The following is a 27,886-nucleotide window of genomic DNA, read 5'->3' as shown; positions in this document are numbered from 1 at the left end:
CCCACTGCAGGGATTTCAGGTGGTCCATGAGGCCATGACAAAAACAGTGAAGAGGGAAAGAGAGACCAGCTTCTTCAGTCAGACATTTCACCTATCCAGTGTGTTCAGGTTGATTCATTTCATATTATTGTTACGGGTTTATTTCTTTAATATTATTATTTTTATTATTGGCATTACTGACAACAACAATAACCACCACTTTGAGATTCTTCGTTATCAAGCAATATATAAATGCTATGAAATGAAAATAATAAACAAGCGTCCTCCCACCATTTTCTCCAAGGAGATGAAACTGGCATAGAAGGTTCTCCACCCCCACTTCAGAACAACCCTGTGAGGTAGGTTAGGATAACAGACAATGACTGGCCCAAGGTCACACAGTGAGCTTTGGGGCCAAAGCAGTATTTGAATTCTGGTCTCATAGCTCCTAGCCCAATACTCTACCTCCACTTTTATTGATTTCTGCATTGCAATTCTACGATTCTATGATACTATGACAGCTTATTTGCGAAAATGTTAGCTCTTCAACCAGGCCTTTGGCTGACTGACATCCGATGCCCTTTTAAAAATACATTGTGAAAGGGGGGGGGGAGGTTATTGGTTTGTTTTTGTTCCTATTTTTACAGTGGTACCTTGGGTTACAGATGCTTCGGGTTACAGACGCTTCAGGTTACAGACTCTGCTAACCCCAGAAATACCTCGGGTTAAGAACTTTGCTTCAGGATGAGAACAGAAATTGCGTGGCGGCGGCAGCAGTAGGCCCCGTTAGCTAAAGTGGTGCTTCAGGTTAAGAACAGTTTCAGGTTAAGAACGGACCTCCAGAACGAATTAAATACTTAACCCGAGGTATCACTGTATTATTTGTTTTGTGTTTTTCATATTGTAATTTTGTGAACTGCCCTGAGATCTACGGGTGAAGGGCAGTATGCAAATTTAATTAACAACGACAATTGCGGCAACCAGCTCCTCCTGCCCCTTCTCACCTGTCTGCATGATGTGTGTCCTTTCGTGCCTCCTCAGCTGTGAGCACCTGATATACCTTTTCCCGCACTGCAGGCACTCGTAGGGTTTCTCCCCGGTGTGCGTCCTCTGGTGCACGAGGAGGGAGACCTTCAGCTTGAACCTCTTCCCGCAGTCGGCGCACGAGAAGGGGCTCTCTTTGCTGTGGGTGGCCTTGTGCGCCTCCAGGGAGGCTTTCTGGTTGAAGGTTTTCCCGCACTCGGGGCAGGCAAAGGGCTTCTCCCCCGTGTGGATCCGCTGGTGCCGCGCCAGGTTGCTCTTGTTGTGGAAGCGCTTCCCGCACTCGGTGCAGAGCGACGGCTTCTCCCCCGTGTGGACTCTCTGATGCGTGTTGAGGGACGACTGCTGGCTGAAGCGCTTCCCGCACTCGGTGCACTGGTACGGCTTCTCTCCCGTGTGCGTCCTCTGGTGCATAATAAGGTGGCATTCGGAGTGGAAGCTCTTCCCGCAGTCCAAACAGGGGTGGGACTTCTCTTTGGCGGGGGGCTTGGGGCTCACACTGACAGCTTCCCCACCGTTGAGGCTTTTCTTGGGGCTTTCGCGGGGCACCTCTCCTCTGTGCATTCTCACATGCAACAAGAACCCCCTTTTCCGCTTGAACCTTTTCCCGCACTCCGTGCAGACGTAGGGCTTCTCTTTGCTGTGGGTCGGCTCATGTTCAATCAGACACACCTTCTGAATGAAACTTTTCCCACATATGGGGCAGACGTACGGTTTCTCGCCGGTGTGGATTTTCATGTGCCTGATCAGGTTGCCTTTGTTAGAGAACCTCCGTCCACATACGGTACACAGGTATCTCCTCTCCCCTGTGTGGACTGTCTTGTGTTTACTAAGGGCCTGCTTTTTAATGAACTTCTTCCCACACTCGGGGCACTGGTAAGGCCTCTCCCCTGTGTGGATCCTCTTGTGAACTATGAGGGACACTCTGCTCATGAAGCTCTTCCCGCATTCGGGGCACTTGTAGGGCTTCTCCCCCGTGTGGGCTCTCTCGTGCAAAATGAAACTCCGCCGCCATCGGAAGCTTTTGCCGCAGATCGAGCACTGGTAGGTCCTGTCCCCTGTGCGAATCGTCTCGTGCGTGTTCCTCTTGTGCTTCGTCAAGTTGTTTCTGTACCGGAAGCTCTTCCCGCACTCGGGACACTGGTACGGCCTTTCTCCTGTGTGGATTCTCTCGTGTAAAATAAGGCGATGCTTCCAGTAGAAGCTTTTGTCGCAGTGCGAGCATTTGTGGGGCTTCTCTCCTCTGTGGCGCTTCTCGTGTCCGGTCAAGGCACATTTGGTTTTGAAGCTCTTACCACAGTCTTGGCAAAGATAGGGTTTCTCTCCCGCGTGGGTATTCTGGTGTACGACGAGAGCCGCTTTCCCGTTGTAGCGCTTGCCGCAGTCTGAGCATTTGAAGGGCCTCTCGTCTGTGTGCATTCTCTGATGTTCGATGAGGGAATATTTGAAGATGAAGGTTTTGTCGCAATGGGCACAGGCGTGCGGCCTCTCTCGGGTGTGAGCCCTCACCCTGTGCGCATTCAGGTATTTCTCAAGGGTGAAGCTCTGGTCGCAATCTGAGCACTTGTACAGCTTCTCGGCCGTGTGGATTCTCTTGTGTATCCTAAGCAACGATTTCTGGTTGAAGCTTTTCTCACAGACGGGGCAGGTGTAGGTCTCTCCCGCATGGATTTTCTGATGTACGGCAAGGGATGTTTTCCACGGGTAACTTTTCCCACACTCGAGGCATTCGTACGGTTTCTCCCCAGTATGGGTCCTCTGGTGCGTAGCAAGGGATGCTTCCTGACCGAAGGACTTCCCACAGTCGGAGCACTGATAGGGTTTGTCTCCTGTATGAGATCTCTCGTGTGCGATGAGGCGTGCTCGCTTGTTGAACCTTTTTTCACAAACGGAACATCCGTATCGCGTGTCTCCTGGGTGAGATCTTCGGTGTTCGAGAAGGAGCGATTTGCGGCTGAAGCTTTTCCCACACTTGGAGCAGCCAAAAGGCTTCTCCGCCATATGAGACCTCTCATGAACAGTGAGGTTCAGACCCTGCAAACCATCACATTCACAGTCTTCCAGTGACGTCGCACCACTGCCTGCCTGCCCAGGTCCTTCTGCCTGACAGCTTTCATCTTCGTTCTTCTGTGCTTGGTTGCTTCCTGCTGGATCAAATGAAAGAATTACAAGAAGATGGGATGTAATCACACAAGCTAAATGAAAAACACTGAAATCCCGGGCCCAATGTTTTCTAAAACCTACATTAAGTAAGTGTTTGCAAACCATTTGCTACAATTACGAGAAATAAGAATGACAAGCACATGTTCCCATCGATAACAACATGGCAATAAATACCGTATTTTTCGCTCTATAGGATGCACTTTTTCCCCTTCAAAAATGAAGGGGAAATGTGTGTGCGTCCTATGGAGCGAAGACGCCATAGCCCCGCAACCCTCTCCCGGGTGGAGAGGTGACGCGCGGCTATGGCAGGAGCCTCTATAGCCACGTGTCACCTCTCCAACCGGGAGAGTGCGCGCGGGGCTAAAGAAGCCCCCCGCGACCCTTTCCCGGCTGGAGAGGTGACGTGCGGCTATGGCAGCCGCCTCTCCGCTGCTCCCTGACCTGCTCTTTGGGTCTGGTGGTGGGCTTCCCCCCGCCAGCCCCAAAGAGCAGGTCGAAAGGAACCTGAAGCCTGGAGAGCGAGAGGGGTCAGTGCGCACCGACCCCTCTCGCTCTCCAGGCTTCCAAGGTAGTCGCCTGAACGCACCTTGAACGGACCTTGTTTTAGAGCGGGAAAACAAGAGGGGGAAAATTCTCCCCCTCTCTGCGCAGCGCCTCCTGCCGCTTCGCTGAAGGGGCACTGGGCAGAGAAGGGGAGAATTTTTTTTTCTTGTTCTCCCCCCTCTAAAACAAGGTGCGTCCTATTGTCCGGTGCGTCCTATGGTGCGAAAAATACGATAATAATAATTTTAACAATAATAATTTATTATTTATACCCCGCCCATCTGGATGGGTTTCCCCAGCCGCTCTGGGCAGCTCCCAACAGAATATTAAAAAACACTATAAAACATCAAACATTAAAAACTTCCCTAAACAGGGCTGCCTTCAGATGTCTTCTAAAAGTCAAAGAGTTGTTCATTTCCTTGACATCTGATGGGAGGGCGTTCCACAGGGCGGGCGCCACTACCAAGAAGGCCCTCTGCCTGGTTCCATGTAACCTCGCAGTGAGAGAACCACCAGAAGGCCCTCGGAGCTGGTCCTCAGTGTCTGGGCTGAGAGATAGGCATGGAGACGCTCCTTTGGGCAAACTGAGCCAAGGCCGTTTAGGTCTTTTAAGATCAGCACCAACACTTTGAATTGTGCTCGGAAACGTACTGGGATCCAATGTAGGTCTTCAAAGCAGGGGGCCCCTCAAAGAATAAGTCCCCTCTTCCATTTCCCAAAATGCACTGAAGTTTGACAAAATAAATAAGGTGTTCCATTGACCATGCAGGTGGGAACAGTGGTTCAGCAATATCTAGAACGCCAAAAGGTTCTCCACACCTGCACTAAGCCATAGTTAAGCTTAACTATGACTTAAAAGGGGAATGCGCAGCACGGGGAAAGTAGGACTCTTTGCTCCTCCTCCAGTCCTCCGGTTGCTGCGTTGCCAGGAGCTAAGTCATGGTTTGGCCTATCGTTTCCCCTCAAACCACGGGCAGCAAGCCCAAGAACCAACCTTGGCTACTGCCACTCATTTCTATTCAACTACCTGCCACTGTCTGAGTCCCTTTCTCCGTCGCTCTGTTCTCTTCCCCGTCTTTGTCCTCGCCTCCGCCTGGCAATTCTTTGCAGGGCTTCGCCTCCTCGCCTTGGCTCCCCATCACGGTGCCTGCTAAAAAAAACCCCAAAGATACACGAGAGAAACGGAGCCTCGGTTTAGTTGCGGCTTGAAGTTATACATCAACTTCCCCCTCTCCTCTCCCAAGGAACTCAAGGGGACACCAAGAAATAGTCGCTGTCCCAAAGTTACTTGGCAAACTCTAGTCACCAGTGAGTTGGGATCTGAACCAGGGCCTGCTTTCAATCTCTAACCACATGCGCTGCTGTGGAGGCTGTCTGAACAGGGAAGCATGCTAATAAATTATTGCTTTCAAGAGAGCATGCATTTGTTCACCTTGCCCAGGGAATCTGGGGAGCTGGCAGTGGTATTTTGAAGGGGTGGCATTTTGAAAGGGGGATTTTATTTTATTTTTAAATAATTTTTTTATTTGGTTTTAGAAGTATAAAATTATAGCAATACAACCATACACACCCACATTTACAGATTCCTCCAAATCTCTGGACTTCCCACCTCCCCCTATGGGTCCTATTATTAAACCTTTTCTACTGCATCTTTTTGAATAATCTTATGCTTTATATAATTCCATTGTCTCCATAATACTTGCTATGTTACAAGCGCTGCTGCAATCTTGCTAAGGGGGAATTTTCAAGGAACTATTGATCATGTGATGTGCCCTTTGTTCTCTCCCTCCCTCCCCCCCAAAATATTTTTTATTGCTTTTTAAAATGTTTAATGAATTTAGCATCAAATTAATACAAATTTAATACAAATTTAAAAGTGACTTCCCATCCCATCCCACCATCTTGATGTTTCCTTTCCCATCCTTATGAGCTGCTCAATATTACGTACATTTCCAAATTACATTTCGAAAAAATATTTCATCATTTTAGCCTTGATTTTTTTCCAATTTTCTTCCTTTTTATTTCCTATCGGCTGCTCGTTTTCGACTTTTCGACTTTTACATAACTATAACATGTTCCCTCGTGCCCAGAAGAGTTACGCTTGGTTTTGTCGGCCCACAAGCTATGCCCCTCATTCGTTACTCAAAGTTATTTATTTACTGTTTTATTTAAAAGCTTTTTGAAACCACTTAAAAAAAAAAAAAGCCCTAAGCAGTACACAAAACCAAACAAAAAACAGGTAAATAGCATTACAAATCAGGAACAAATAAAAACAGGAAATCTGAAATAATAGGGTCTGATCTTATGGGTCAGAGAAAGTATACAAAAAGATGGCATCCAAAACTAGTCCTACTCAAAAGCAGACCCAATGAAGTTAATGACTAAAATTAGTTGCTATAAACGGATCTACTCAGTGTAAAATTTAGTTGGCTACAACCCTATATATTTAAACAATATTTTAAAATTTTTGAGGCTAGCTCGTTTTTCAACATCTGGTTTTACCGGCAATTTTGACACACATTTTATGTTTCGTGTAAACCGCTTTGAGGTGCAGCTGCTTAAGCGATATATTAATTTTGTTAAATAAAGGGAGGAGGCAAAAGGAAGCCAAATTCCAACCCAAGGCCGGCTTGTTAATTTTATTTATTTATACAATCATTTCTACACCACTTTATCACTGTGTGTATACGTGTTTCGCAGCAATAAAACCACAATGACTTAAGAGCTTTTTGCCCAGTCCTTTTCTGAATCCTAATAGGCTTCGAGCAGAAAAGTGTCTTATTTTTTAGGCCTAATGACATTGCGAATCCCATCCCCCAAATAATCCTGTCACAGGATTTCTTTTTTTAAAAATAATAATATATATGAACACTGTATCCAAGCCTTCTATGCCTTGACGCAGGGAAATTTGTTCACCAGCTGCGGAAACCTATATATATGTCTCCTCAGATGTAAGCCCCACTGAGTTTAATGAGGCTTACTCTCAGGTAAACGGCCACCTGTTTTTACATTATGGCGACATTTTTAGCTCAGCTTCCTTCCAGCAAACTCAAATCAAACACATTTGTTTTTCCCCTGCAACCTGTGGGGTAGGCCAGGCGGACAGAAAACCACTGGCCCCCCAGAAAAAGTCGCCCAGACTACAAATCGCATCAGCCCCTGCATGTATGGACAGCAACCGGGCATGATGGGAGTTGGAGTCCACAGGTTCCCCCCCCAGAGGTTCTCAACCTGTGGGTCCCCAGATGTTGTTGGACTACAACTCCCATCATCCCTGAGCTCTGGCCTTGCTAGCTAGGGGTGATGGGAGTTGTAGTTCAGCAACATCTGGGGACCCACAGGTTGAGAAAGGCTGCCCCCTCCCCTCTGCTCTAACCACTATACAACACTGTCCCCAACAGAGGCGTGGCTGGCGATGCAGGGACCCCCTGGAACTACCCCGAATATCCATAATGGGGACCCACTTTCAGCAGCCTCAACCACAGTGGAGACTTCCTCCTGAGATACGACTTCTTCGGGCACAAGGACCTCCTCTGAAATGCCCTCTGCCCGGCTGTCGCTCACAGTCACGTCTTCTAGAGGAGAGAGAGAGAGGGAAATAAATGGAATTAATTCTAGAATGAACAAGCCTGTCCCTCTCCCAGAAAGGAAGAAAGCAGACAGTTTAACTTGTGATGTTTTATTATGCTTTTTATATATGTTGGGCAGGGTACAAATAATAAAAGAACGACAATGATAGTAATAATTATTATTATTCTGGACATATGGCAACCCTAACAGAACAACCGCTAAGGCGAATAGCTACTCGAGAAAATTATAAACAACTACATAGGCTATCGAGAGACACCTGGAAGTCAAAGGCAAGTATTCCAATTATATATTGTAGTTATTTTGATTGCTGTATTTCTGTAACTCATCTGAGACCATTTGATGAAAAGCAAGCTATAAATACAAATTAAAATTATATTTTTATTGTTCTAAAGAGATGGATAGATTTATAGATAGATAGTTTTTTTTAAAATAAACTGTGGTCCTCCATTATATTATTATTATTATTATGCCTTGGTGAAGACTTGGCATTTTCAACCCCCAAAAAGTTTTTGATTTGCCTTTCTACTGAAATGAGGCTGCATTTTAATGTTGTATTTTAGTCTTGTTTTTAAGTTGTATTTCAATCAATTGTTTTTTATACCTGGTGTTAGCCGCCCTGAGCCCAGTCTTGGCTGGGGAGGGCAAGGTATAAATAAAAATTAAATTATTATTATTATTATTATTATTATTATTATTATTATTATTATTGAAAGGCAGGAACTCTTTGCGCCTGCCAACTGAGCATTTAATGCTGTATTGTTTTTAACCCTCGATTGGGAGCCGCCCAGAGTGGCTGGGGAAACTCAGCCAGATGGGCGGGGTATAAATAATAAATTAATAATAATAATTAAGACATCTCAAATGCCGTCTGCATATGGGAGCGTGTCAATCAAGGGAGGGTGGAGACACGCGCTTCCCTCAGAGGACTCGCAGATTGCGAAAGCAAGTTCTCAAAAGTTTCGGCCTGGTGCAAGAAGAGCCAGGGGTTTATCTTGTCCCAGGACCTGTATACTGCCATGACAGAGACACAAGAAACTCTTACCCAGTGTGGCAGCATCCCCTTCCTCCTTCTTGACAATTCTTCTGGCTTGTGCCGTACGCCGAGCCTGCGAGGGAGTCTTCTTTGCTTTGGACAAATCAGTCACTCCCTCCTGAAACAGGGCAGAGAGAGAGAGAGAGAGAGAGAGAGAGAGAGAGAGAGAGAGCGCAAATGGATCATAGAGTCATAGATGACCCCGAGGAATCTTTCGCCCAATGCAGGATTCAAACCCATGACCCTGAGATCAAGGAGGGAGGTATGAGAGGGCAGCTCCAATCAGGGTTGTCTCCAATGCTAGCCCTACTCAGTGTAGACCCACTGAAGTTACCGTATTTTTCGCCCCATAGGATGCACCGGCCCATAGGACGCATCAAGTTTTTTTGGGGGGAAATAAAGGAAAAAATTTTTATTTCCCCCCCAGGCGCTTGTGGTGCCGGCAGCGGGGAGAAGTGCTCTTCTCCCCGCAGCCCGCCTTCAGACCAGGTCCGGGGACAGCGGGGAGACGCGCTGCGCCTCCCCACTGTCCCCGGAGCTTGTGGGGCAGGCAGCGGGGAGAAGCGCTCTTCTCCCCGCCGCCCACCTTCAGATCAGGTCCGGGGACAGCGGGGAGACGCGCTGCGCCTCCCCACTGTCCCCGGAGCTTGTGGGGCAGGCAGCGGGGAGAAGCGCTCTTCTCCCCGCCGCCCACCTTCAGATCAGGTCCGGGGACAGCGGGGAGACGCGCTGCGCCTCCCCACTGTCCCCGGAGCTTGCGGGGCAGGCAGCGGGGAGAAGCGCTCTTCTCCCCGCCGCCCACCTTCAGATCAGGTCCGGGGACAGCAGGGAGACGCGCTGCGCCTCCCCACTGTCCCCGGAGCTTGCGGGGCTGGCGGCGGGGTCTCCCCGCCGTCAGCCTCCAAACCACTTCTGGAGACAGACAGATGGCGGCGTTCCGCCTCCCTCTGTCCCCCGACCTTGTGGGGCTGGCACTGGGGCTCTCCCCTCTCACTCTGCAGGCTTCAGCAAAAGCCTGCATTCGCCCTATAGGACGCACACACATTTCCCCAAAAATGGAGGGGGAAAAGTGCATCCTATAGAGCGAAAAATACGGTAATGAATGTGACTAAGTTAGGGCCATTGATTTCAACAGGGCTTAGGCCACTCAGAGCTGGGTAAATTCAGCATGGAAAAGAGGAGACTGAGAGGAGATAGAGTAGCCATATCTCAAAGGCTGTCACATGGAAGAGGGAACAAGCTATTTTTTATATATATTTTTTGGTCCTGCTCTGGAGGGTAAGGTTAGAACCAATGGCTTCCAGTTACAAGAAAAGAGATTCTGACTAAATATCAGGAAAAGCTTTCTGAACATAAGAGCTGTTTGCCAGGGGAATAGTCTCCCTCAGGAGGTTGGGGACTCTCCTTCCTTGGAGTTAACAACAAACAACAACAATAACAACAACAACAACAACTGGCCCTCAAATGCTTTACTGCCTCTTAACTGTGGAGATACAGCACAGCCATCAGGGCCAGTTGCTGACGTAAGTAGGGGTGATTCCTGCTTAGCCTCTAGTGGCGGGAAGTTCCTCAGGGTAGGAACTGCCACACTGAAGAAATGGCAAAGGTAAATGCCAAATTAAGAGGAGAGAAGTATTTAAGGAAGAATGGAGACCACTGATGGTAAAGGTAAAGGGACCCCTGACTGTTAGGTCCAGTCGTGGCCGACTCTGGGGTTGCGGCGCTCATCTTGCTTTACTGGCCGAGGGAGCTGGCGTACAGCTTCCGGGTCATGTGGCCAGCATGACTAAGCCGCTTCTGGCGAACCAGGGCAGCGCATGGAAACGGCGTTTACCTTCCCGCCGGAGCGGTACCTATTTATCTACTTGCACTTTCACGTGAATTTGAACTGCTAGGTGGGCAGGAGCAGGGACCGAGCAACGGGAGCTCACCCCGTCGTGGGGATTTGAACCGCCAACCTTCTGATCGGCAAGTCCTAGGCTCTGTGGTTTAACCCACAGCGCCACCCACGTCCCTGACCACTGATGGACAATCTATCAAATTATCACCCATATATGAAGTTGCTGGCAGGATTTGAAGCATAAGCAGTGGAAACATTTAATGGTAGTGGGGTTTAGACAATAAAAATACAGTGGTACCTCGGGTTACATACACTTCAGGTTATAGACTCCGCTAACCCAGAAATAGTACCTTGGGTTAAGAACTTTGCTTCAGGATGAGAACAGAAATCATGCTCCGGCGGCGCGGCAGCAGTAGGAGGCCCCATTAGCCGAAGTGGTGCTTCAGGTTAAGAACAGTTTCAGGTTAAGAACGAAGCTCCGGAACGAATTAAGTACTTAACCCGAGGTACCACTGTATATGTGTTATAAACAGCTCATAAAAAGGAGAATAAGGGGAAAAAATCAGGAAAGGAGAGGTGGGAAGTGAAGAAGAAACTCTGCATGTTAAAAAAAATGTATACATTGAGAAACACGTTGAAATATTTTTGGAGACTTGATAAAAATGATATGGGGCGAGGAGGAACTGCCACATTGACGGCTCAACCGGGGACCAGAATTGCCAGACCAGAGGATCTGAGCAAAGCCCACTGGAATCACCAGTTGGACTAAAAGAGGCTCACCTCTGCCTCTTGCTGACTCTGTAGGAAATCCTCTGCCAGCGTCACGGCGTGGTCACAGTCCGTGGGTCCCTCTTCCTTGACGTAGTCCTGCATCTCCCGGGGCAGGATGGCCAGGAACTGCTCCAGGATCACCAGCTCCAGCATCTGCAGTTTGGTGTGCTTCCCGGGCTTCAGCCACTGGTGGCAGAGGTCCCAGAGCCGGTTGCAAAGCTCCCGGGGCCCTTTGACCTCCTCGTAGCGGAACTGGCGGAAGTGCTGGCGCTGGGCGTCCGAGTTGTCGATGGGCTCCTCCGGGACGTTTGGCCCCGACCTCTCCCTGCATTCTCTCCTGATCCTCGCCTGGAGGAGCCGAGGGCTCTTCCTCGCCTCCGAGTCTGCGGTGCTGCTTTTCTCACGGATCGACGCCACCCGGAGATCCAAGGCGGAAGAGGCTGGAGGGGAAAGGGGGGAGGGCATGCCACATAAAAATTGATCGTGAGGACAGTTTTCCATACTAGAGCAAAAGCCACACATTATCCATCCATTCATTCCTCTGTCATGACCATCCACGACACAAAGGACAAGGCCCCAAACCATTGGCCTATATAGTTCTATACTGTCTACACTGACTGGCAGCAGCTGTCAAAGATTTCAGGCAGGGTGGGTAAAAATCAATATTTTTTTAAATCAAAAATATTTGATTTATTTATTTTTTAAATCGGAATTTTAAAATAAAATGCTTTTGGAGGAAAAATCTTTCTAAAAATAGTTTTCTGTTTAAGTTACCTTACAGTGGTACTTTGAGTTACATACACTTCAGGTTACGTACGCTTCAGGTTACAGACTCCGCTAACCCAGAAATAGTACTTCGGGTGTAAGAGCTTTGCTTCAGGATGAGAACAGAAATCGTGGGCGGCGGCAGCGGGAGGCCCCATTAGCTAAAGTAGTGCTTCAGGTTAAGAACAGTTTCAGGTTAAGAACAGACCTCCAGAACGAATTAAGTACTTAACCTGAGGTACCACTATATAGTCCAAGGATGTTTTAAGTTTTTCTTTTGTGCTGAAACTCAGTCTAAGTTTTTTTTATTTTTTTAAAAATTGTTTAACCACATTAGTTAACAAACATGGATACATATGCTATAATGTTATTGTTTCAGTTAAATAAACTGTTTAAATTGTTATTAAGGAAATGATTACTTTTCTCCTTCCAATAAAGTACAGCAGAAAAGTTGTCCAAATATAGTTAATATTAAACGTCACAATAATTTCATATCTATGTATAACCAAATCAGTGATTTTTGATATAGCTGTAGAAACTTCTCTGAAAAGTTCCAGTTACAGATAGGTAGCCGTGTTGGTCTGCCATAGTCAAAGCAAAAAAATTTTTTTTCCTTCCAGTAGCACCTTAAAGACCAACTAAGTTAGTTCTTGGTATGAGCTTTCGTGTGCATGCACACTGTATCTGAAGAAGTGTGCATGCACACGAAAGCTCATACCAAGAACTAACTTAGTTGGTCTTTAAGGTGCTACTGGAAGGAAAAAAATTTTTTTTGCTTTGACTCTGAAAAGTTATTATTCCAAAAATGAAACCTTCATCTGGTTGTGAATATTAAGATTATACCAGCAAGAATGAGTCTTTCTGTAAAAAAATTATTTAAATCAACTCTTACTGACTAGTGATAGTGATTTAAATCGTGATTTAAATCGATTCGATTTAAATCAAATCCACCCTGATTTCGGACAAGGAGGTTTCCTCAGCCCTACTCGGAGAACACAGGGAAATGAACCTGCACTGAACTACAGACCTTCCCTCTGAGTGGTTTACAAGAAATTATAAAAGGCACCAGAAATAAATAACAAAATGCTTATTAAAATGGTATTCAGAGAGCATAAAAGCAACACAAACCAACAGAAAACCCATGCAGAACAGTGGCAGAGGACTGCACAGGGATGGGATCCAAATGTGGCCCCCTATGGCATTTTACCTGGCCCCCAGGACTCTCGCTAGGTCACTGTCACGTCACCCTTCCTCAACCTGGTGCCCTTCAGCCATTGTGGACTACAACTCCCAGAAGCCCTAACAAGAGGGCGCCATACTCGGCTGAGTTACACGAAATCTGTTCCGGATGCCTGTTTGGCTTCCGAAATGTTCGAAAACCGAGACGCGGCTTCCCATTCTTGCACCCAGCGGAAGCTGCGTTGCACATTCAGGTTCCGAAAAATGTTCGAAAATGGAAGCATTTACTTCTGGGTTTTCGGCGTTCGAGAACCAAAACGTACGACAACAGAGGCGTTTGGGAACCGAGGTTCTGCTGTAGTTTGGTTTCGTTTCTGTAGGCTATGAGGACACAGGGGTCTTTGCAGGAAGAGGTGGGCTTTGAACGCTTCTCTCCCCCCTCCAAATAATTAAAATATTCTTCTGCTTAGCACCACCAAAGCTGAGCATCTTTCACAGAGGCCTGTCATTTATTATGAACTTTTGTGGCTTCGACTGCCTGGCTTCACCTGGGCTTGCTGGTGCCGAGTACGAATGCTCCAGGATCACAATGTCGCTCTTGGAGGCTGCTGCTGCTTCGACATCGCTTTCGCCGACTGCCAAAGTTTGGCTGCTTGGTTCCAGATCGGGCGGTTTACGCCGGACAAGGCACTTTCTCGTTTTAGCCAGACCCTTTCCAGAGCCCTGCAAAAGGAAAGCAAAACCAAGAGCAGTTACAAAGCAGTCCTAAAATGCAACAACAACAGCCGCTTTTGCTGTGGAAGAAGAGAGCTTGGCTTTTGGCCTGGTCAGAGTCTCTGTCTCAGAAAGCCAGGCCCATTTGCAACACTTCCTGGTTGCAAATCGTCTTCTGCCCTTCTGCCTTTGTCATTTGTAAATGTAAAACAAACCAAAGAGCATCAGACCGATAGGAACACATCTTTATTTCCCCTCCTCCTTATAAGTGCTAATGAAGTATACCTTCAGATACCATCAGTCCCAGCCAGCAGGGTTAATGGTCAGGGATGCTGCAGGGACCACAGTTTCCTCAATCTTGAAACAGGCAAAAAGGAGTCCAGATGTGGTAGACTGCAACTCCCATCATTCCTGACAATTGGCCGTGCTTTCTGGGGCTCATGGGAGTTGGAGTCCACAAAATCTGGAAGTCACCACAATGGGTGTAGACAGCCTGGGGCAAGGTAGGCCAATGGCCTGATTTAGCAGCAGGGCACTTAAAGGAGCTCCGAGGCCATTATTAAAGGATAGAGTCCACAATGATGTTTATGTTCCAAGACAGAGAGGTAAAATACAGAGTTGTTCCGGTTGTTGTTGTTTTTTATTAAAGTTTTCTTGGTTTACAAAGGTATGCGCAATGTCTCTTTTTTCAAGTTACATTTTCCATAGGTCAGTTTCATTTGTTGAGACGTTAGGGTTACATTAGGAAGAAAAGGGGGGGGAGAGGTGGAGGGGGGAAAGGCGACGGGGGGGGGGGTGTCGGGAGGCAATGTTTCTAATTTGCTTAATGTGTGTGGGGGGGTTTGTGTCAGTGTCTTTGTGCGGGTTCTCTTTGCTATTCACTTGTGTTCCTTTGGTGGTGAGAGAAATTGGGGTTGGCCTAGGGTGCAGTTGCTTGTTTGTGATTGGCTGTGGTGAACTTTGTTTTCGTGTGTGAGTGGGGTGTGCGTGTGTTTTTGAATCAGGTTAGCCATATTGATTTGTATGCTGTTGGTGGATTTTTGTCATTGTCTTGTTCGGCTGTGTATGTGATAAAGGGAATAAAGGCATCTTCTTCTTTTTGTCCCCGTGTCAGTTTCAGTTTATTGGTTAATTTTTCTAGTAGGGCTGTTTCCCATACTATTTGGTACCATTGGTCCATGCTTACTCCTGACAGGTCTCTCCAGTGTCTGGTTATGATGCTTCTGGCTGCTGAAAGTAGGTGGGTTATAAGTTCTTTGTGGTGTAAGTGGGCATTATTGTCTTGGAAGATGTTTAGTAGGGCCAGTTCTGGGGTGATTTCTAGTACTTGCTCAGTTATTTTACATATTTCTTGTATGGCTGTTGTTTAAAATAGATGGATTTTGGGGCATTCCCACCACATGTGTATGTATGTGCCTGTGGAGGTGCACCCTCTCCAGCATTTTGGTGACGTTCCTGGGCATATTAGTGCTAATTTCCTTGGTGTTAGGTACCACCTGTAGATGAGTTTCAGAGCGAGTTAGTTGTTCTGGTTGTTATAAGAATTTAAAGGTCTCAAACATAGAAGAAATATTCATAAAGGCACACATATCTAAATATATGAACCATGTGTCTGAAATACCACAGGAGAGCAATCCTGAAGCCATTTTGACTCTCCCAATGACCTCAGATATTCCTTTGGCCACCTCATGAGAAGAGAAGACTCCCTGGGAAAGACCCTGATGTTAGGAAAGATGAAGGGCACAAGGAGAAGGGGACGACAGAGGACGAGATGGTTAGATAGTGTTCTCAAAGCTACCAGCATGAGTTTGACCAAACTGCGGGAGGCAGTAGAAGACAGAAGTGCCTGGCGCGCTCTGGTCCATGGGGTCACAAAGAGTTGGGCACGACTAAACAACAACAACAAAAGGGAGGCAAATGAGGAAAGCCTTCCCATTGTCTTTTTGCTTACAAATCCTGTCTTAAGGACGTATTTGTGTATGAATAGGGTGAGCCTGTGACCTGGATTCAGGAGCTAAAGTATTAACCATCACAAAAGAATGGCCAGGCTGCCCAGGTAATGCAATCAGCGACTATTATCAGGTATCCTGGCAGGCAGGACTTCTGCTGTAGACTGCCTCCTTCTGTGATGTATGTATGATGGGATTTTTTTGGGGGGGGGAGTGTCTTGGACTACAGGGTGGGCAATTTCAAAAGTTTATATAAGGGCTTGCAGATCATTGTTCTGGGTTCTCCTCCTTCCTGCATGTGGGGAGTGTGGACCCCATTGCAAAAGTTCCTTGAATAAACTTCAAACTATGCTTCTCAATGTACTCTGGATGGCCTCTGTTTTCTCCTACCGATAGGGTTGGACTCTGGAATACCCCATAAGGGAAAGGGAGCAGTTTTTCTTATAACAGGAAGGAATTTGCCTTACCCCATTCCTATATTTTTAAAGGGTACATTAAATCAAATAACGATGACTGTTATTTTTATTTATTAGATTTATATACCAGCCTTGATTTTCTCTACTATTACTTTTATTTACTAGATTTATATTCATCCAAAGATCTGAGGGCTGTTCACAAGATAAAAATACAAGATAAAAACACAGATAAGTAATTCCTGAGCATCGTCGAATGGAGCATCAGACTTTGAGCATTTTGGACTCACAGCTGTCCATGGAGGCACAGGTCAAATCTGTGTCCAGGGCAGCTGTTTACCAGCTCCATCTGGTACGTAGGCTGAGACCCTATCTGCCTGCGGACTGTCTCGCCAGAGTGGTGCATGCTCTGGTTATCTCCCGCTTGGACTACTGCAATGCACTCTACGTGGGGCTACCTTTGAAGGTGACTCGGAAACTACAACTAATCCAGAATGCGGCAGCTAGACTGGTGACTGGGAGCGGCCGCCGAGACCATATAACACCGGTCTTGAAAGACCTACACTGGCTCCCAGTACGTTTCCGAGCACAATTCAAAGTGTTGGTGTTGACCTTGAAAGCCCTAAACAGCCTCGGTCCAGTATACCTGAAGGAGCGTCTCCACCCCCATCATTCAGCCCGGACGCTGAGGTCCAGCGCCGAGGGCCTTCTGGCGGTTCCCTCATTGCAAGAAGCAAAGCTACAGGGAACCAGGCAGAGGGCCTTCTCGGTAGTGGCGCCCGCCCTGTGGAACGCCCTTCCAGCAGATGTCAAAGCGATAAACAACTACCTGACATTCAGAACAAAAAAATTTTTTTCCTTCCAGTAGCACCTTAAAGACCAACTAAGTTAGTTCTTGGTATGAGCTTTCGTGTGCATGCACACTTCTTCAGTGTGCATGCACACAAAAGCTCATACCAAGAACTAACTTAGTTGGTCTTTAAGGTGCTACTGGAAGGAAAAAAAATTTTTTTGTTTTGACTATGGCAGACCAACACGGCTACCTATCTGTAACTGACATTCAGAAGACATCTTAAGGCAGCCCTGTTCAGGGAAGTTTTTAACGTGTGATATTTTACTGTATTTTTTGTTTCTATGGAAGCCGCCCAGAGTGGCTGGGGAGGCCCAGCCAGATGGGCGGGGTATAAATAATAAATTATTATTATTATTATTATTGAGCACACCGTACATTTAAAGTACATTTAAAGTACACGGCTTTCCTCAAAAAAATAATCCTGGAAACTGTAGTTTACCCTCACAGAGCTACAACCCCCCAACACCCTGAACAAACTACACTTCCCAGTAGTTGAAATGTATGGCGCGTGCGCACCTTCTGTTTTGTCTTTTAAAAAAAAAAAATCCCCCCACCTTTTTCGGTCGACGAACGACAGTCGGGACTGCTCCAGGTTTGAGTTCACGCCGCCCGGAAGCTACTTTGCCCCAAAAATCCGTCCTCCTAAAGTGCTCTGAGCACACGACGTCGTTGTACGAGGGAGTGAAGTTCTGACGTCCAATGTTCACGAGCCACTTTTTCAACTGGTCTTCCTTTGTGAGAGGAAACCTGAAACAATTTGGTTTTCAATTTTAAAGAGTTGGGCGTTCACGTAGTCGTGGAAAATGCCATCCATTATTACATTACATTAACCTGAGGGTTATGTTCCATCTCCACTTGGTTTCCAGAGCCTTGATCATCTTATTTTATTTATGATTTTAAACTTTATACATTTCAATAATTTTACAATCATTTTAACATTTCAGACCTTGGCTTCCTTCCCCCTCTTCCTGTGGTCCCTTCAATTTATTTTTAATATTTTCTGTATAACCAAATTAACTTATTTATTCATTTATTCATCTACTTTAAATATATACTCTTATAAAACTGCAGGTTATTACAATAATCCTGCCAATGTTCTTATCTGTTTACAGTTTGTCTGTAAATATTCAATAAACCATTTCCATTCTTTTATAAAAAAGTATGTTATCTTGATTTCTTATTTTTCCAGTAAGTTTCGCTAATTCTGCCAATTCTTTAAATTTTTATATCTATTCTCCTCTTGCTGGGACTTCTTCTTCTTTCCACTTTTAGGCAAGTAACATTCTTGCCGCTATAGTCGCATACATGAAAAATTTTCTGTACAATTTAGGTAGTTGTGTCTCTATAATTCCCAAAAGGAAAGCTTCTGGGTTTTTTTTTTACAAATGTTATTTTAAACATCTTTATCAATTCATTATATATCATTTCCCAGTAAGCATTAACATATGATAAAAATAACCTTCTTTCTCTTTACATTTCCAACACTTATTTGATTTGGATTTATACATTTTTGCCAATTTACTCGGTGTAAATGACCCCATATCATCTTGGCTGCCCTCCTCTGCACACGTTCCAGCTTGTCAACATAATAATAAATAATAATAATAATAATAATACCTTTATTGTCATTGTACAACCTGTGTACAATGAAACATCCTTCTTAAATGGTGGTGCCCAGAATTGTGTCACAGAACTGCACTATATTAGAGCAAGGCAGGAGGAGGTTTTGCAATCATTCGTACCCCACCCACCACACTTCCTTCCAGGTGGCCCAGCTTACCTGTGAAACGTGACGTGGGATCCACGCCAACGCCGGTTGTTGCATCTGGGCACTGCGCAACAGCTCGCCATGTCTGCATGCGGACTCCTTCTGAGGTCAACCCAACGAGCAGATGGACGTTTACGTCTCTGTGTTAACTCCAGTCATTATGAGTGTACAGGTGAAAAGGGCTGGATCCAACCTATTAAAAAAAAGGCAAAGCAGAACGTTTGTTCCACTCACCCACCTTTCTGGAAGGACGCTGGGTCCTGGACGGTGCTCAACACCCCTCAATTGGTGCTCAACATCCCTCAATTGGTGCTCAACACCCCTCAATTGCTGGGCTTCTTTCCACTGAGAATACTGCCACTATGGTAGTATACAAGAGCCTAGTCAATGTCTTGCCTGTCTAGGACTTTGACCATTCACATCTTTGGTTCCTAGACAGTTATTCCTCTAGGAATCTGGACTTGGTGGATTTAACCCTCTAGAGAGAATCTCAAGGGCAAAGAATGAGAGGACATCTCCAGCTAACGCCTTGGAAAAGAGGAAACAGAAGAGGCATGAAATGCAAATATTCACTTCTCAACGCTTTATTTGGGGTAGGGAATAAAACTGAGCAAACCGACCTCGGGGTGGTGTACATGGTTCCCTCCCTTCCCATTTCATTTGTTGTTGTTTATTCGTTTAGTCGTGTCCGACTCTTCGTGACCCCATGGACCAGAGCACGCCAGGCACTTCTGTCTTCCACTGCCTCCCACAGTTTAGTCAGACTCATGTTTGTAGCTTCGAAGACACTATCCAACCATCTCGTCCTCTGTCGTCCCCTTCTCCTTGTGCCCTCCATCTTTCTCAACATCAGGGTCTTTTCCAGGGAGTCTTCTCTTCTCATGAGGTGGCCAAAGTATTGGAGCCTCAGCTTCACGATCTGTCCTTCCAGTGAGCACTCAGGGCTGATTTCCTTAAGAATGGATAGGTTTGATCTTCTTGCAGTCCATGGGACTCTCAAGAGTCTCCTCCAGCACCATAATTCAAAAGCATCAATTCTTCGACGATCAGCCTTCTTTATGGTCCAGCTCTCACTTCCATACACCATAATGAACCCATTTCATTAGGGTTGCCATATTTCAAATCCGGAGAGGAGGAGTCATTGAGTTTTTTTTAGCAAAATCCCAAAGGGATAGGAAGTTTTTGAGCTATTTCTGAGGCAAGAACGTCACTGCCGACACATGGTCTGCAATATGTCCGGATTTGACCAGACATTTCGCCGACTTCCGCCCAGACACTGCTTGTGGCTGCAGTATTCTGGATAAGTCTAGGAGATTCCAGACTTATGGCAAGCCTACATTTATACCCCATAATAACTTTGTGAGGTAGGTTGGACTGAGCCGAAGTCACACCCAGTGAGCTTCATGGATGAGCAGGGATTTGAACCCTGGTCTCCTAGCCTGACTCTCTCTAACCACTACCCCACACTGTTAGGCTGCAGGCTGACCAATTCCTTCTTTAGGGAGCTTGCCAGTCTAACATCCCACAACCTTTAGGGGAAGGGAGTTGATTCAACAGTAACCATTTTATTTGTTCTGCTGGAACAAAGCGGGGGAAAGGCATTGATAAGAGACTCTTGAGAGTCCCATGGGCTGCAAGAAGATCAAACCTCTCCATTCTTAAGGAAATCAGCCCTGAGTGCTCACTGGAAGGACAGATCGTGAAGCTGAGGCTCCAATACTTTGGCCACCTCATGAGAAGAGAAGACTCCCTGGAAAAGCCCCTGATGTTGGGAAAGATGGAGGGCACAAGGAAAAGGGGACGACAGAGGACAAGATGGTTGGACAGTGTTCTCAAAGCTACCAGCATGAGTTTGACAAAACTGTGGGAGGCAGTGGAAGACAGGAGGGCCTGGCGTGCTCTGGTCCATGGGGTCACAATGAGTTGGACACGACTAAACGACTAAACAACAACAGTTGAGCCGCAAATCTGGCTTTTAATTTCCCAGCAGCCAACACAAGGTAGCCTTATTTTCCTTGGCCAGTAGTAAAAACCACACAAACTCAGTTGACGTAATAACGTTTCCCCCACAGCTGAACTCAAGACAGATGTTTTCCACGAGGATCTTTATAGAGGGGGCACAGGGTGATGTAATGAACAGTGTCTTGTCTTGCAGAACACACAGAAACACTGATCCAAAGAAAATTCCTTGCAGCTTTAAAGGTGATTTCCAAAGGTAATCCAGAAAGGCAGATGGCTATTAGATCAAGTCTTAATTTTGTAAAAGCAATTGGGCATTTATGGCCATGACATATCAGAGAATCTCTCTCTCTCTCTCTCAAAATGAGATCCCCCTCAGAGATGGTAAAGGAAGATGCAATATTGGGCATGTTTATTCCAAGTTTAAGCCCTGTTTCGTTCAGTGGGTTTACTTCTGTCCGAGAAGTGAAGTGGGGAGTGTGATTTACCGAGGAAAAGAGCAAGAGAAAAATAGTGACAAACAGAGATATAGTTGAAGCTATAGACATAAAAATCCAGAATGATGCATGTTGCTCTGCTTGTGGTCCGGCATGAAATTCTCATGTTGCATTTTGCTTGGCTGGGCGATATGTATCCTGCTTGCATATCAGCGGAGCACAAGGCTTTTGTAGGTAATTGAGCACTGGGTCTGTACAGAGAGTGCAACAAGGCAATTTTAGTGGATGTTTCTTGGGCCAGTCACTGCCTCTCAGCCTAACCTACCTCGCAGGGTTGTTGTGGGGATCAAATAATAAATAATAACAATAACAATAACAATAATAATAATAATTTATTTATATCCCGCCCTCCCCAGCCAAAGCTGGGCTCAGAGCAGCTAACAACAATAAAAGTAACACAGCATTCTAAAATTAATTCACTCTAAAATCAATTCAAAATCAAATTAATGGGGGAGAACTATAAATGCTGCCTTGAGGTCTTTGGAGTAAAAAGTAGGATATAAAGGCAATAAACAGTAGTAGTAGTAGTAGTAGTAGTAGTAATATGGGATACATGACCCACCCCCAGGAACCCTCAACCTGCAGCAACAGTACCATGCTGATATATGAGCCTACTCAGAAGTAAGCCTCAGTACCTCACAGAGCTCAATGGAACTTACTCCCAGGTAAGCGGGTACAGGATTGCTGCCCGAGAGCGTAACCGAACTGGGCTGAATTGCAAGGCTGGCACAAAACCACACTATGAGCAGTGGACTACCTCGAAGGGATGTGAGGTAGCCGGATGCCAATGAGGCCAGGGCCCTTACAGCTTTAACAGTTATGTAGAGGAAGGAAACTCCCTCTTTGACGTGACTCAACAGAGATCATAGAATTACAGAGTTGGAAGGGACTCTGAGCATCATCTAGTCTGACCCCCTTGCAATGCAGGAAAATGCAGCTGCCCCATTCAGGGATCGAACCTGCAACGTTGCCGTCACCAGCCCCATGCTCTAACCAACCGAGCTAGCCCAGCTGGACTAATAAAGGGTGCAAGAGTCTGTGTGCACCAGGGCTCGTCACAACTCATGTTTCCACAACACTATAACACCGAGGACAGTAACAAAAATACTTTCCTTTGCAACACAAAAAGCCGCCTTGAAACTTCAGTTTTGCCTGGAGCAGACCCACTGAAATTAAAGTCAAGCATGTTCGTGGGTTTACTCTGAGCAGCAGGAGCGTTGACTCCCTCCCACGGAGCCCACCTAGCTCAGGGCGCACAGCTCCATAGAGTCAACACGGGCTGGCAGCAGCTCTCCAGGTTTTGAGGCTGGGGGCTCCAGGCTCTACCCGGAGACTGAACCTCAAAGCCACGGAGCTACGGCTTGCTCCCCCCCTTGCTAAAGCTGCCTTCCCACGTGCATCTTTTCTAAACCAACAAATGCGTGATTTAAAAACAACAACAACCCAGCAACAACCACACATTTCCCCCTAGGAAATAAGAATGCGAGTTATAAACAAAAACAGAAACACCCCCTCCCCTGCCACCAAAATCACAGCTCCCTGTTTAATTTAATAATAATAATAATAATAATAATAATAATAATAATAATAATAATAATAATAATAAAAAATAAAAATCCAGTATGTGTTTTCTCTGCTAGGCGAAGCTCTGCCTTCCTCGCAAACAAAATGGCTTCGCAAGCGACTGCGAAGTCTCCTCTGCGGACAATGAGGCTCTTCAGTCTATGCAGCCTTTTTTAATAAGTCTACGTTTCGGAGCGCGCGCGCGCTTCCAAAGACACCCAGAAATGCAAAGAGGTAACCCCACTGCTCCGCACCTTTTGGGCCCCCCTCGCACATCTGGAGGAAGGGGCAGGAAAACAGCAGCACTCACTCGCTTCTCCTTCCGATGCACTCAGCTCCTTTTGCAAGGAAACCCGCCGAAGCCCAGATTCTCCTCCGCTCTTTCCTCCCGCTTTTTTGCAAACACTGCAGCCTACCAGGAGTCGCATTCACACGTTCGCGGGTTGGGTCAAGGAAACTCTCCCCTCTTCTTCCTTTCTGGGGAAGCCTCCCTCCCCCCTCCCCCCTTGAGCTGGCTTAAACTATTCAAAGGAAGTCAGGAATGATTTAGGCCTTGGTCTTTTCCTTCTTTTTCCTCTCTCTATCTCCAACTCCTCCCCCCCCGGAACAGGGTGGCGAAATGGTTTGTTCCGCTCCAGACAGGCAGCTAGCGGGACATACCAACTTTCAAATGAAAGTATATATGCAGGTCGTTTCAAAACCGCTGCAAGCGACATGGGGAAGGAAAAAAAAAATCCCCTACAGCGACACCTTTCTCGCTGCAAGGTGCGGTTTGTTTGTTTGTGTTTATTTATTTATTTTTTAAATAAATCTACCCCCCTGTAGCCTGAAATGGCGCAGTCCATTTCAGCCCCGCTTCCCGCTTGGTGTAATAAGAGCCACCCTAAGTGGAAGATGAGAAGGGGGGAGGCAGAGGCGCGTGTTGTGGGTTCCTTGCGCTTGCTGGGGCAAAATAATAAATGGCACTTTTTAAATTTTCTTGCAGTTTAACCCTAGATTGCATCTGTGCGTGGCCTGCGCAGGAGTAACCTGTGCTCAACACTCGTAGGGAAATAGGAACTTGCCTTAGCCAGCTCAGTGTTAAATTAAAATATATATATATATATTTATTTTTTATTTTGTCTAGTAGCACCTTATAGACCAACTAAGTTTGTTCTGGTACTGTATAAGCTTTCGTGTTGTTTGCACTGACTGGCAGCAGCTCTCTGCTGTTTCAGGCTGGAAGTTTTCCCCGCCAGCTGTTCCTGGGATTCCTCCTTTACAGGGGGTTAGACTAGACGACAAACCTAGACAGCATCTTAAAAAGCAGAGACCTCACCTTGCCAACAAAGGTCCGTATAGTAAAAGCTATGGTTTTCCCAGTAGTGATGTATGGAAGTGAGAGCTGGACCATAAAGAAGGCTGATCGCCGAAGAATTGATGCTTTTGAATTATGGTGCTGGAGGAGACTCTTGAGAGTCCCATGGACTGCAAGAAGATCAAACGCATCCATTCTTAAGGAAATCAGCCCTGAGTGCTCACTGGAAGGACAGATCCTGAAGCGGAGGCTCCAATACTTTGGCTACCTCATGAGAAAACTCCCTGGAAAAGACCCTGATGCTGGGAAAGATGGAGGGCACAAGGAGAAGGGGACGACAGAGGACGAGATGGTGGGACAGTGTTCTCGAAGCTACCAGCATGAGTTTGACCAAACTGTGGGAGGCAGTGGAAGACAGGAGTGCCTGGCGTGCTCTGGTCCAGGGGGTCACGAAGAGTCGGACACGACTAAACGACTAAACAACAAGACTAGATGACTCCTTGGGGTCCCCCTTCCCACTCTTATGATTCCAAACAGATGCCCGCAAGCAGGATTTAAGCACAAAAGCACTTTCCCCTCCTGTGGGGAGTGATGAGTGGAAATCATAGATGGGTAGCAATCAGAAGATGATGATGGAAATCACAGGATCTTGTCGACTGCAGTTTCAAAATTGTTGGGTGTTTGGGGCAGGGGGTTGAGTTCCAGTTCCAACCCAGATGTCACAACAGTGTGGCAAGCTTCCAAATATTGTGTTTATATTCTGAGTATTTATATGGTTGTGTTTATATTTGGAATATTGTTTCTGTAGCGTAAACCACCCTGTGATCTTCAGATAAGGGGTGGTACAGAAGTTAAAGAAATAATAATATTTATCTGTGTAGCTGAAGCTACATTGCAAGACTAATAAATAAACCAGAAGAAAAGACATAAAACAATAAAATGCATCGCAAAGTTAAACCCTTATCTGGCAGAATGCCTGGCAAGCCTCTGGGTTCCACAGAACCTTTCATCACCAACACTTTGTTAAGTACAGTACCAAAATTTGGCTGGATGTAGCCGCAAGGTCAGCTTGTGTACACGTTTATCAGAGGCAGTTTATGCCTTAGAATCCTGTGGGAGTGAGTTCCACAGTTTAACTCTGCGCTGCGTGAAGGATTTAAAAAAAAATATGTCCCAAATCTTTCAACATTCAGCTTGTATACTTATCCGTGGCAACACACAAACACACACCAGAGATTGCTTTTGAATGGTTTTCTAGCTAAAAGAGTGGTTGGGGCAACCCAGCCAGATTGGCGAAGTATAACTCATAAAATTATTATTGCTATTAAAAGTAGTCAATTGAGGCAATTTCCTCATGGTCAGAAGGGAGTGCAAACCTCACAAAATGCAAAGCCTTATCTTGAGGTAGTGGAAAATCCTCTGGTTGCAGATTCAGCCTTAAACAGCTGGACTCTATTCTTCAAGGCTGAGCTCTCCAAACTTTTCATGTTGGTGCCACACATTTTAGACATGCACCATTTCGCGACACAGTTTTAATTCAGTTTTACTAGCAAACCAGAGGCTAAACTAACCCCTTTCCAGCTCGACGCGCTAATGTGCCGTGAAACACAGTTTGGAAAGCTCTGCTTCAAGGCCAGACTTGGTGCCCCCTCATACATTTTTTCCGACTACAACCCCTGCTCACTGGGACTGATGGGAGTTGTAGTCCAGGAGACCAGTCAATGTAGCTGTGAATTTCACCATCCCCTTATGGACCAGCAGCAGAGCTATATTTGCTTTTTTATGAGTTGTTGCTCCGTGCATATTAATGGCGCCACATAAAGAACAACAGCACTAATCACTTTAAAAGGTCAGAGGTGGGCTGGTGGAGGGAAACTTGATTTTTCCATTAAGACAGAGGCCTTAAGACAGGAGCCGGAAGTGAAGGCTCTGTTGCAATACCTCTCTTTTTATATCTCTGTGGTGGGGCAGTTACAAAGCTGGTGGAGTGGGGAGACCAGGAGGAGTGGAAAGGAGAAAATAATGAAAACATCCTGGGCAAGCCAGCCACAGTCTGTGCATCCATCAGGAATAAGATAGCGGGTTTGGAGAAGGGGAATAGGGTGATCCCTGTGTGCTTTAACTCAGATGTAAGCCTCACAGAGCTCAATGGGCTTCTCCCTTGCAAGAAAATGTATTTTGTTTATTTATTAAAGTCTTTATTTATATGCTGCACTCTTGCAAAACTTCAGAGGGGTGTTTTATTCATTTAGTATTATTATTATTATTATTATTATTATTATTATTATTATTATTGGCATCCGTCCGTCTCAGGAGACAACGGAGGACTGCATTTTTAACAACACTTAAAATAAAGAACATGGGGGGAAAGGGAGAACGCGATTGTTTTATATAAAAAAGAAAGGTATGCTATATCACTACAAGAATTACAATTCCATATATGCTTATCTAATAGATATTATTATCATTGAAATACATATATATTTATTTTTAACCTAAATGTTGTAATGAAATCGAGAACTCATTTATACACTTGTCCATTCAAAGTCTACATTTATAAGCAATCCACTCACAAGTGGCAAGAGTAGTCATGTCTTCAATTATTTGATGCAGCCATACATTAAAACATTTTAAAGCAATACAGAAAGTGGCTGCCTATAAAGAGGGTTTTTTTAAAGAGAAAATTTAGATAAATTTTAAACAATGGCATACAGCTGTTGGCATAAAAAAAGTTCTCAAAAAGCACTTGAAAGTCAAATATGGGATGAAGTGAAGCCTTGGTGCATTTTAGGGAGAGAAAAATGGACTCTGGGGCAGGTGGAAATTAATTTATTGCTTTGTAACACCTACTTGATGCAAATGGGAATACTTACTCCCCAAAGCATGTGCCTGATTTACTTAAGTTTATATCTCACCCTTCCTCCAAAAGAGCCCAGGGTGGCAAACGATGTGGATACAATACAATTAAATCTTCTAAAAACAGTTTAAAAGTCCTAAAACTCTACACCCGTTCTCAAAACCAGCAATTTCAGGGTTGCCAGGGCAGATGTTCCGGCCACCAAATCCTTGGGTTACCAGGGAAGGCTTTGAAATTCCTCCTGAAAGTTGAACGAGACCCGGGTTCAAATCCATGCTCTGCCATGAAGCTCACTCTCAGCCTAGCCTACCTCACAGGGCTGTGGGGGGATTAATTGAGGAGGGGGAGAAGAACCATGAACACCAGTGCGAGCTCTTTGGGGAAGACGGCGGGATAGAAATGCAACAAAGAAACCTTATTAGATAGAGGGCAGTCAAAAATCTTCGGTTTTCAAAAGACTTCTTCATCAACCAACTGGAAGGTGTAAAAGAGATGGGGCCAGAGACCCAGACCTCTCTATGTGTGTGTTGGGGAGGAGGTGTGTTTCTATATTTTAGGGGGCCACCACCAAGAAGGCCACCTCTCTCAGAGGACACAAAAGATTTTGAGCAAGTCAATAAACTGTCAGGTTTTTTCCCCTTAAGCCAGATTTCTCCTCCCAATAACAACACCCTGATTTGTTTTTTTAAAACGAACAAACGAGGAAAGCGAAGCTTACAATCTGAAATGCCTTTCTTTCTTTCTTTCTTTCTTTCTTTCTTTCTTTCTTTCTTTCTTTTTCTCCCTCTTTCTCCCTCTCTCTTTCTCTCTCCCCCCCCCCTCGTTCTCCCAACTTTCAAGATTCTTCGTCGGTTGCGCTTTCTCGTGTGAGTGCGTTTTGTAAAACGCGTGTTCCATTCCAACTTCAAAACAAAACAAAACACCAACCCTGCAAAACCCGTGCAATGCAATTCTTCTTTTTTCCTTTTTGCTCTGCCCTTAAATGCTTTTTTAATTTTTATTATTTTCTATTGGGTAAGTAACCCAGAAGAAAGAAACAAAAACAGAGGGGGGGGGGGGAGTCCGCTGACACCTGGCGGTTGGATCCCGCCACGAAGGGGTTAAGGCAACC

General features: G+C 45.7%; 3 protein-coding genes across 19 annotated transcripts in view; 2 read left to right on the top strand and 1 right to left on the bottom strand.

Moving 5' to 3' along the window:
• LOC310756437 (uncharacterized protein) overlaps positions 1-27,746 on the bottom strand; it is a 31,888-nt gene extending 4,142 nt beyond the window's left edge. The window contains exons 1-9 of one of the 13 annotated variants that reach the window (XM_083600512.1): positions 27,494-27,746; positions 18,615-18,795; positions 17,389-17,581; positions 13,454-13,628; positions 10,971-11,401; positions 8,360-8,468; positions 7,191-7,301; positions 4,754-4,876; positions 984-3,167 (exon numbers count right to left, since the gene is read on the bottom strand). In XM_083600512.1, coding sequence (XP_083456638.1) covers positions 984-3,167; positions 4,754-4,876; positions 7,191-7,301; positions 8,360-8,468; positions 10,971-11,401; positions 13,454-13,628; positions 17,389-17,581; positions 18,615-18,685 — 3,397 coding nt within the window. In that variant the 5' untranslated portion in view covers positions 18,686-18,795; positions 27,494-27,746. Of the gene's footprint in view, positions 1-983; positions 3,168-4,753; positions 4,877-7,190; positions 7,302-8,359; positions 8,469-10,970; positions 11,402-13,453; positions 13,629-17,388; positions 17,582-18,614; positions 18,796-22,875; positions 23,293-27,493 lie in introns of those variants that run through there. The other 12 variants (XM_083600513.1, XM_083600516.1, XM_083600506.1 and 9 more) reach the window with 12 other exon arrangements.
• The window catches only part of LOC310756746 (uncharacterized protein), a 1,375,527-nt gene that overhangs the window by 552,277 nt on the left and 795,364 nt on the right, over positions 1-27,886 (top strand). The gene's annotated exons all lie outside the window — the stretch shown is intronic.
• LOC310757092 (zinc finger and SCAN domain-containing protein 31-like) overlaps positions 1-27,886 on the top strand; it is a gene marked incomplete at its 5' end in the record, with an annotated part of 210,941 nt that overhangs the window by 29,901 nt on the left and 153,154 nt on the right. The window contains one exon of one of the 5 annotated variants that reach the window (XR_014545040.1): positions 10,025-10,093. The exons of the other annotated variants lie outside the window; for them this stretch is intronic. Of the gene's footprint in view, positions 1-10,024; positions 10,094-27,886 lie in introns of those variants that run through there. 5 annotated transcript variants of the gene reach the window in all.

The sequence above is a fragment of the Podarcis filfolensis genome (assembly GCF_964270895.1).
Source record: "Podarcis filfolensis genome assembly, chromosome: 2".
Lineage (NCBI taxonomy): Eukaryota > Metazoa > Chordata > Lepidosauria > Squamata > Lacertidae > Podarcis > Podarcis filfolensis.
This window is presented reverse-complemented; position numbering and strand designations above follow the sequence as displayed.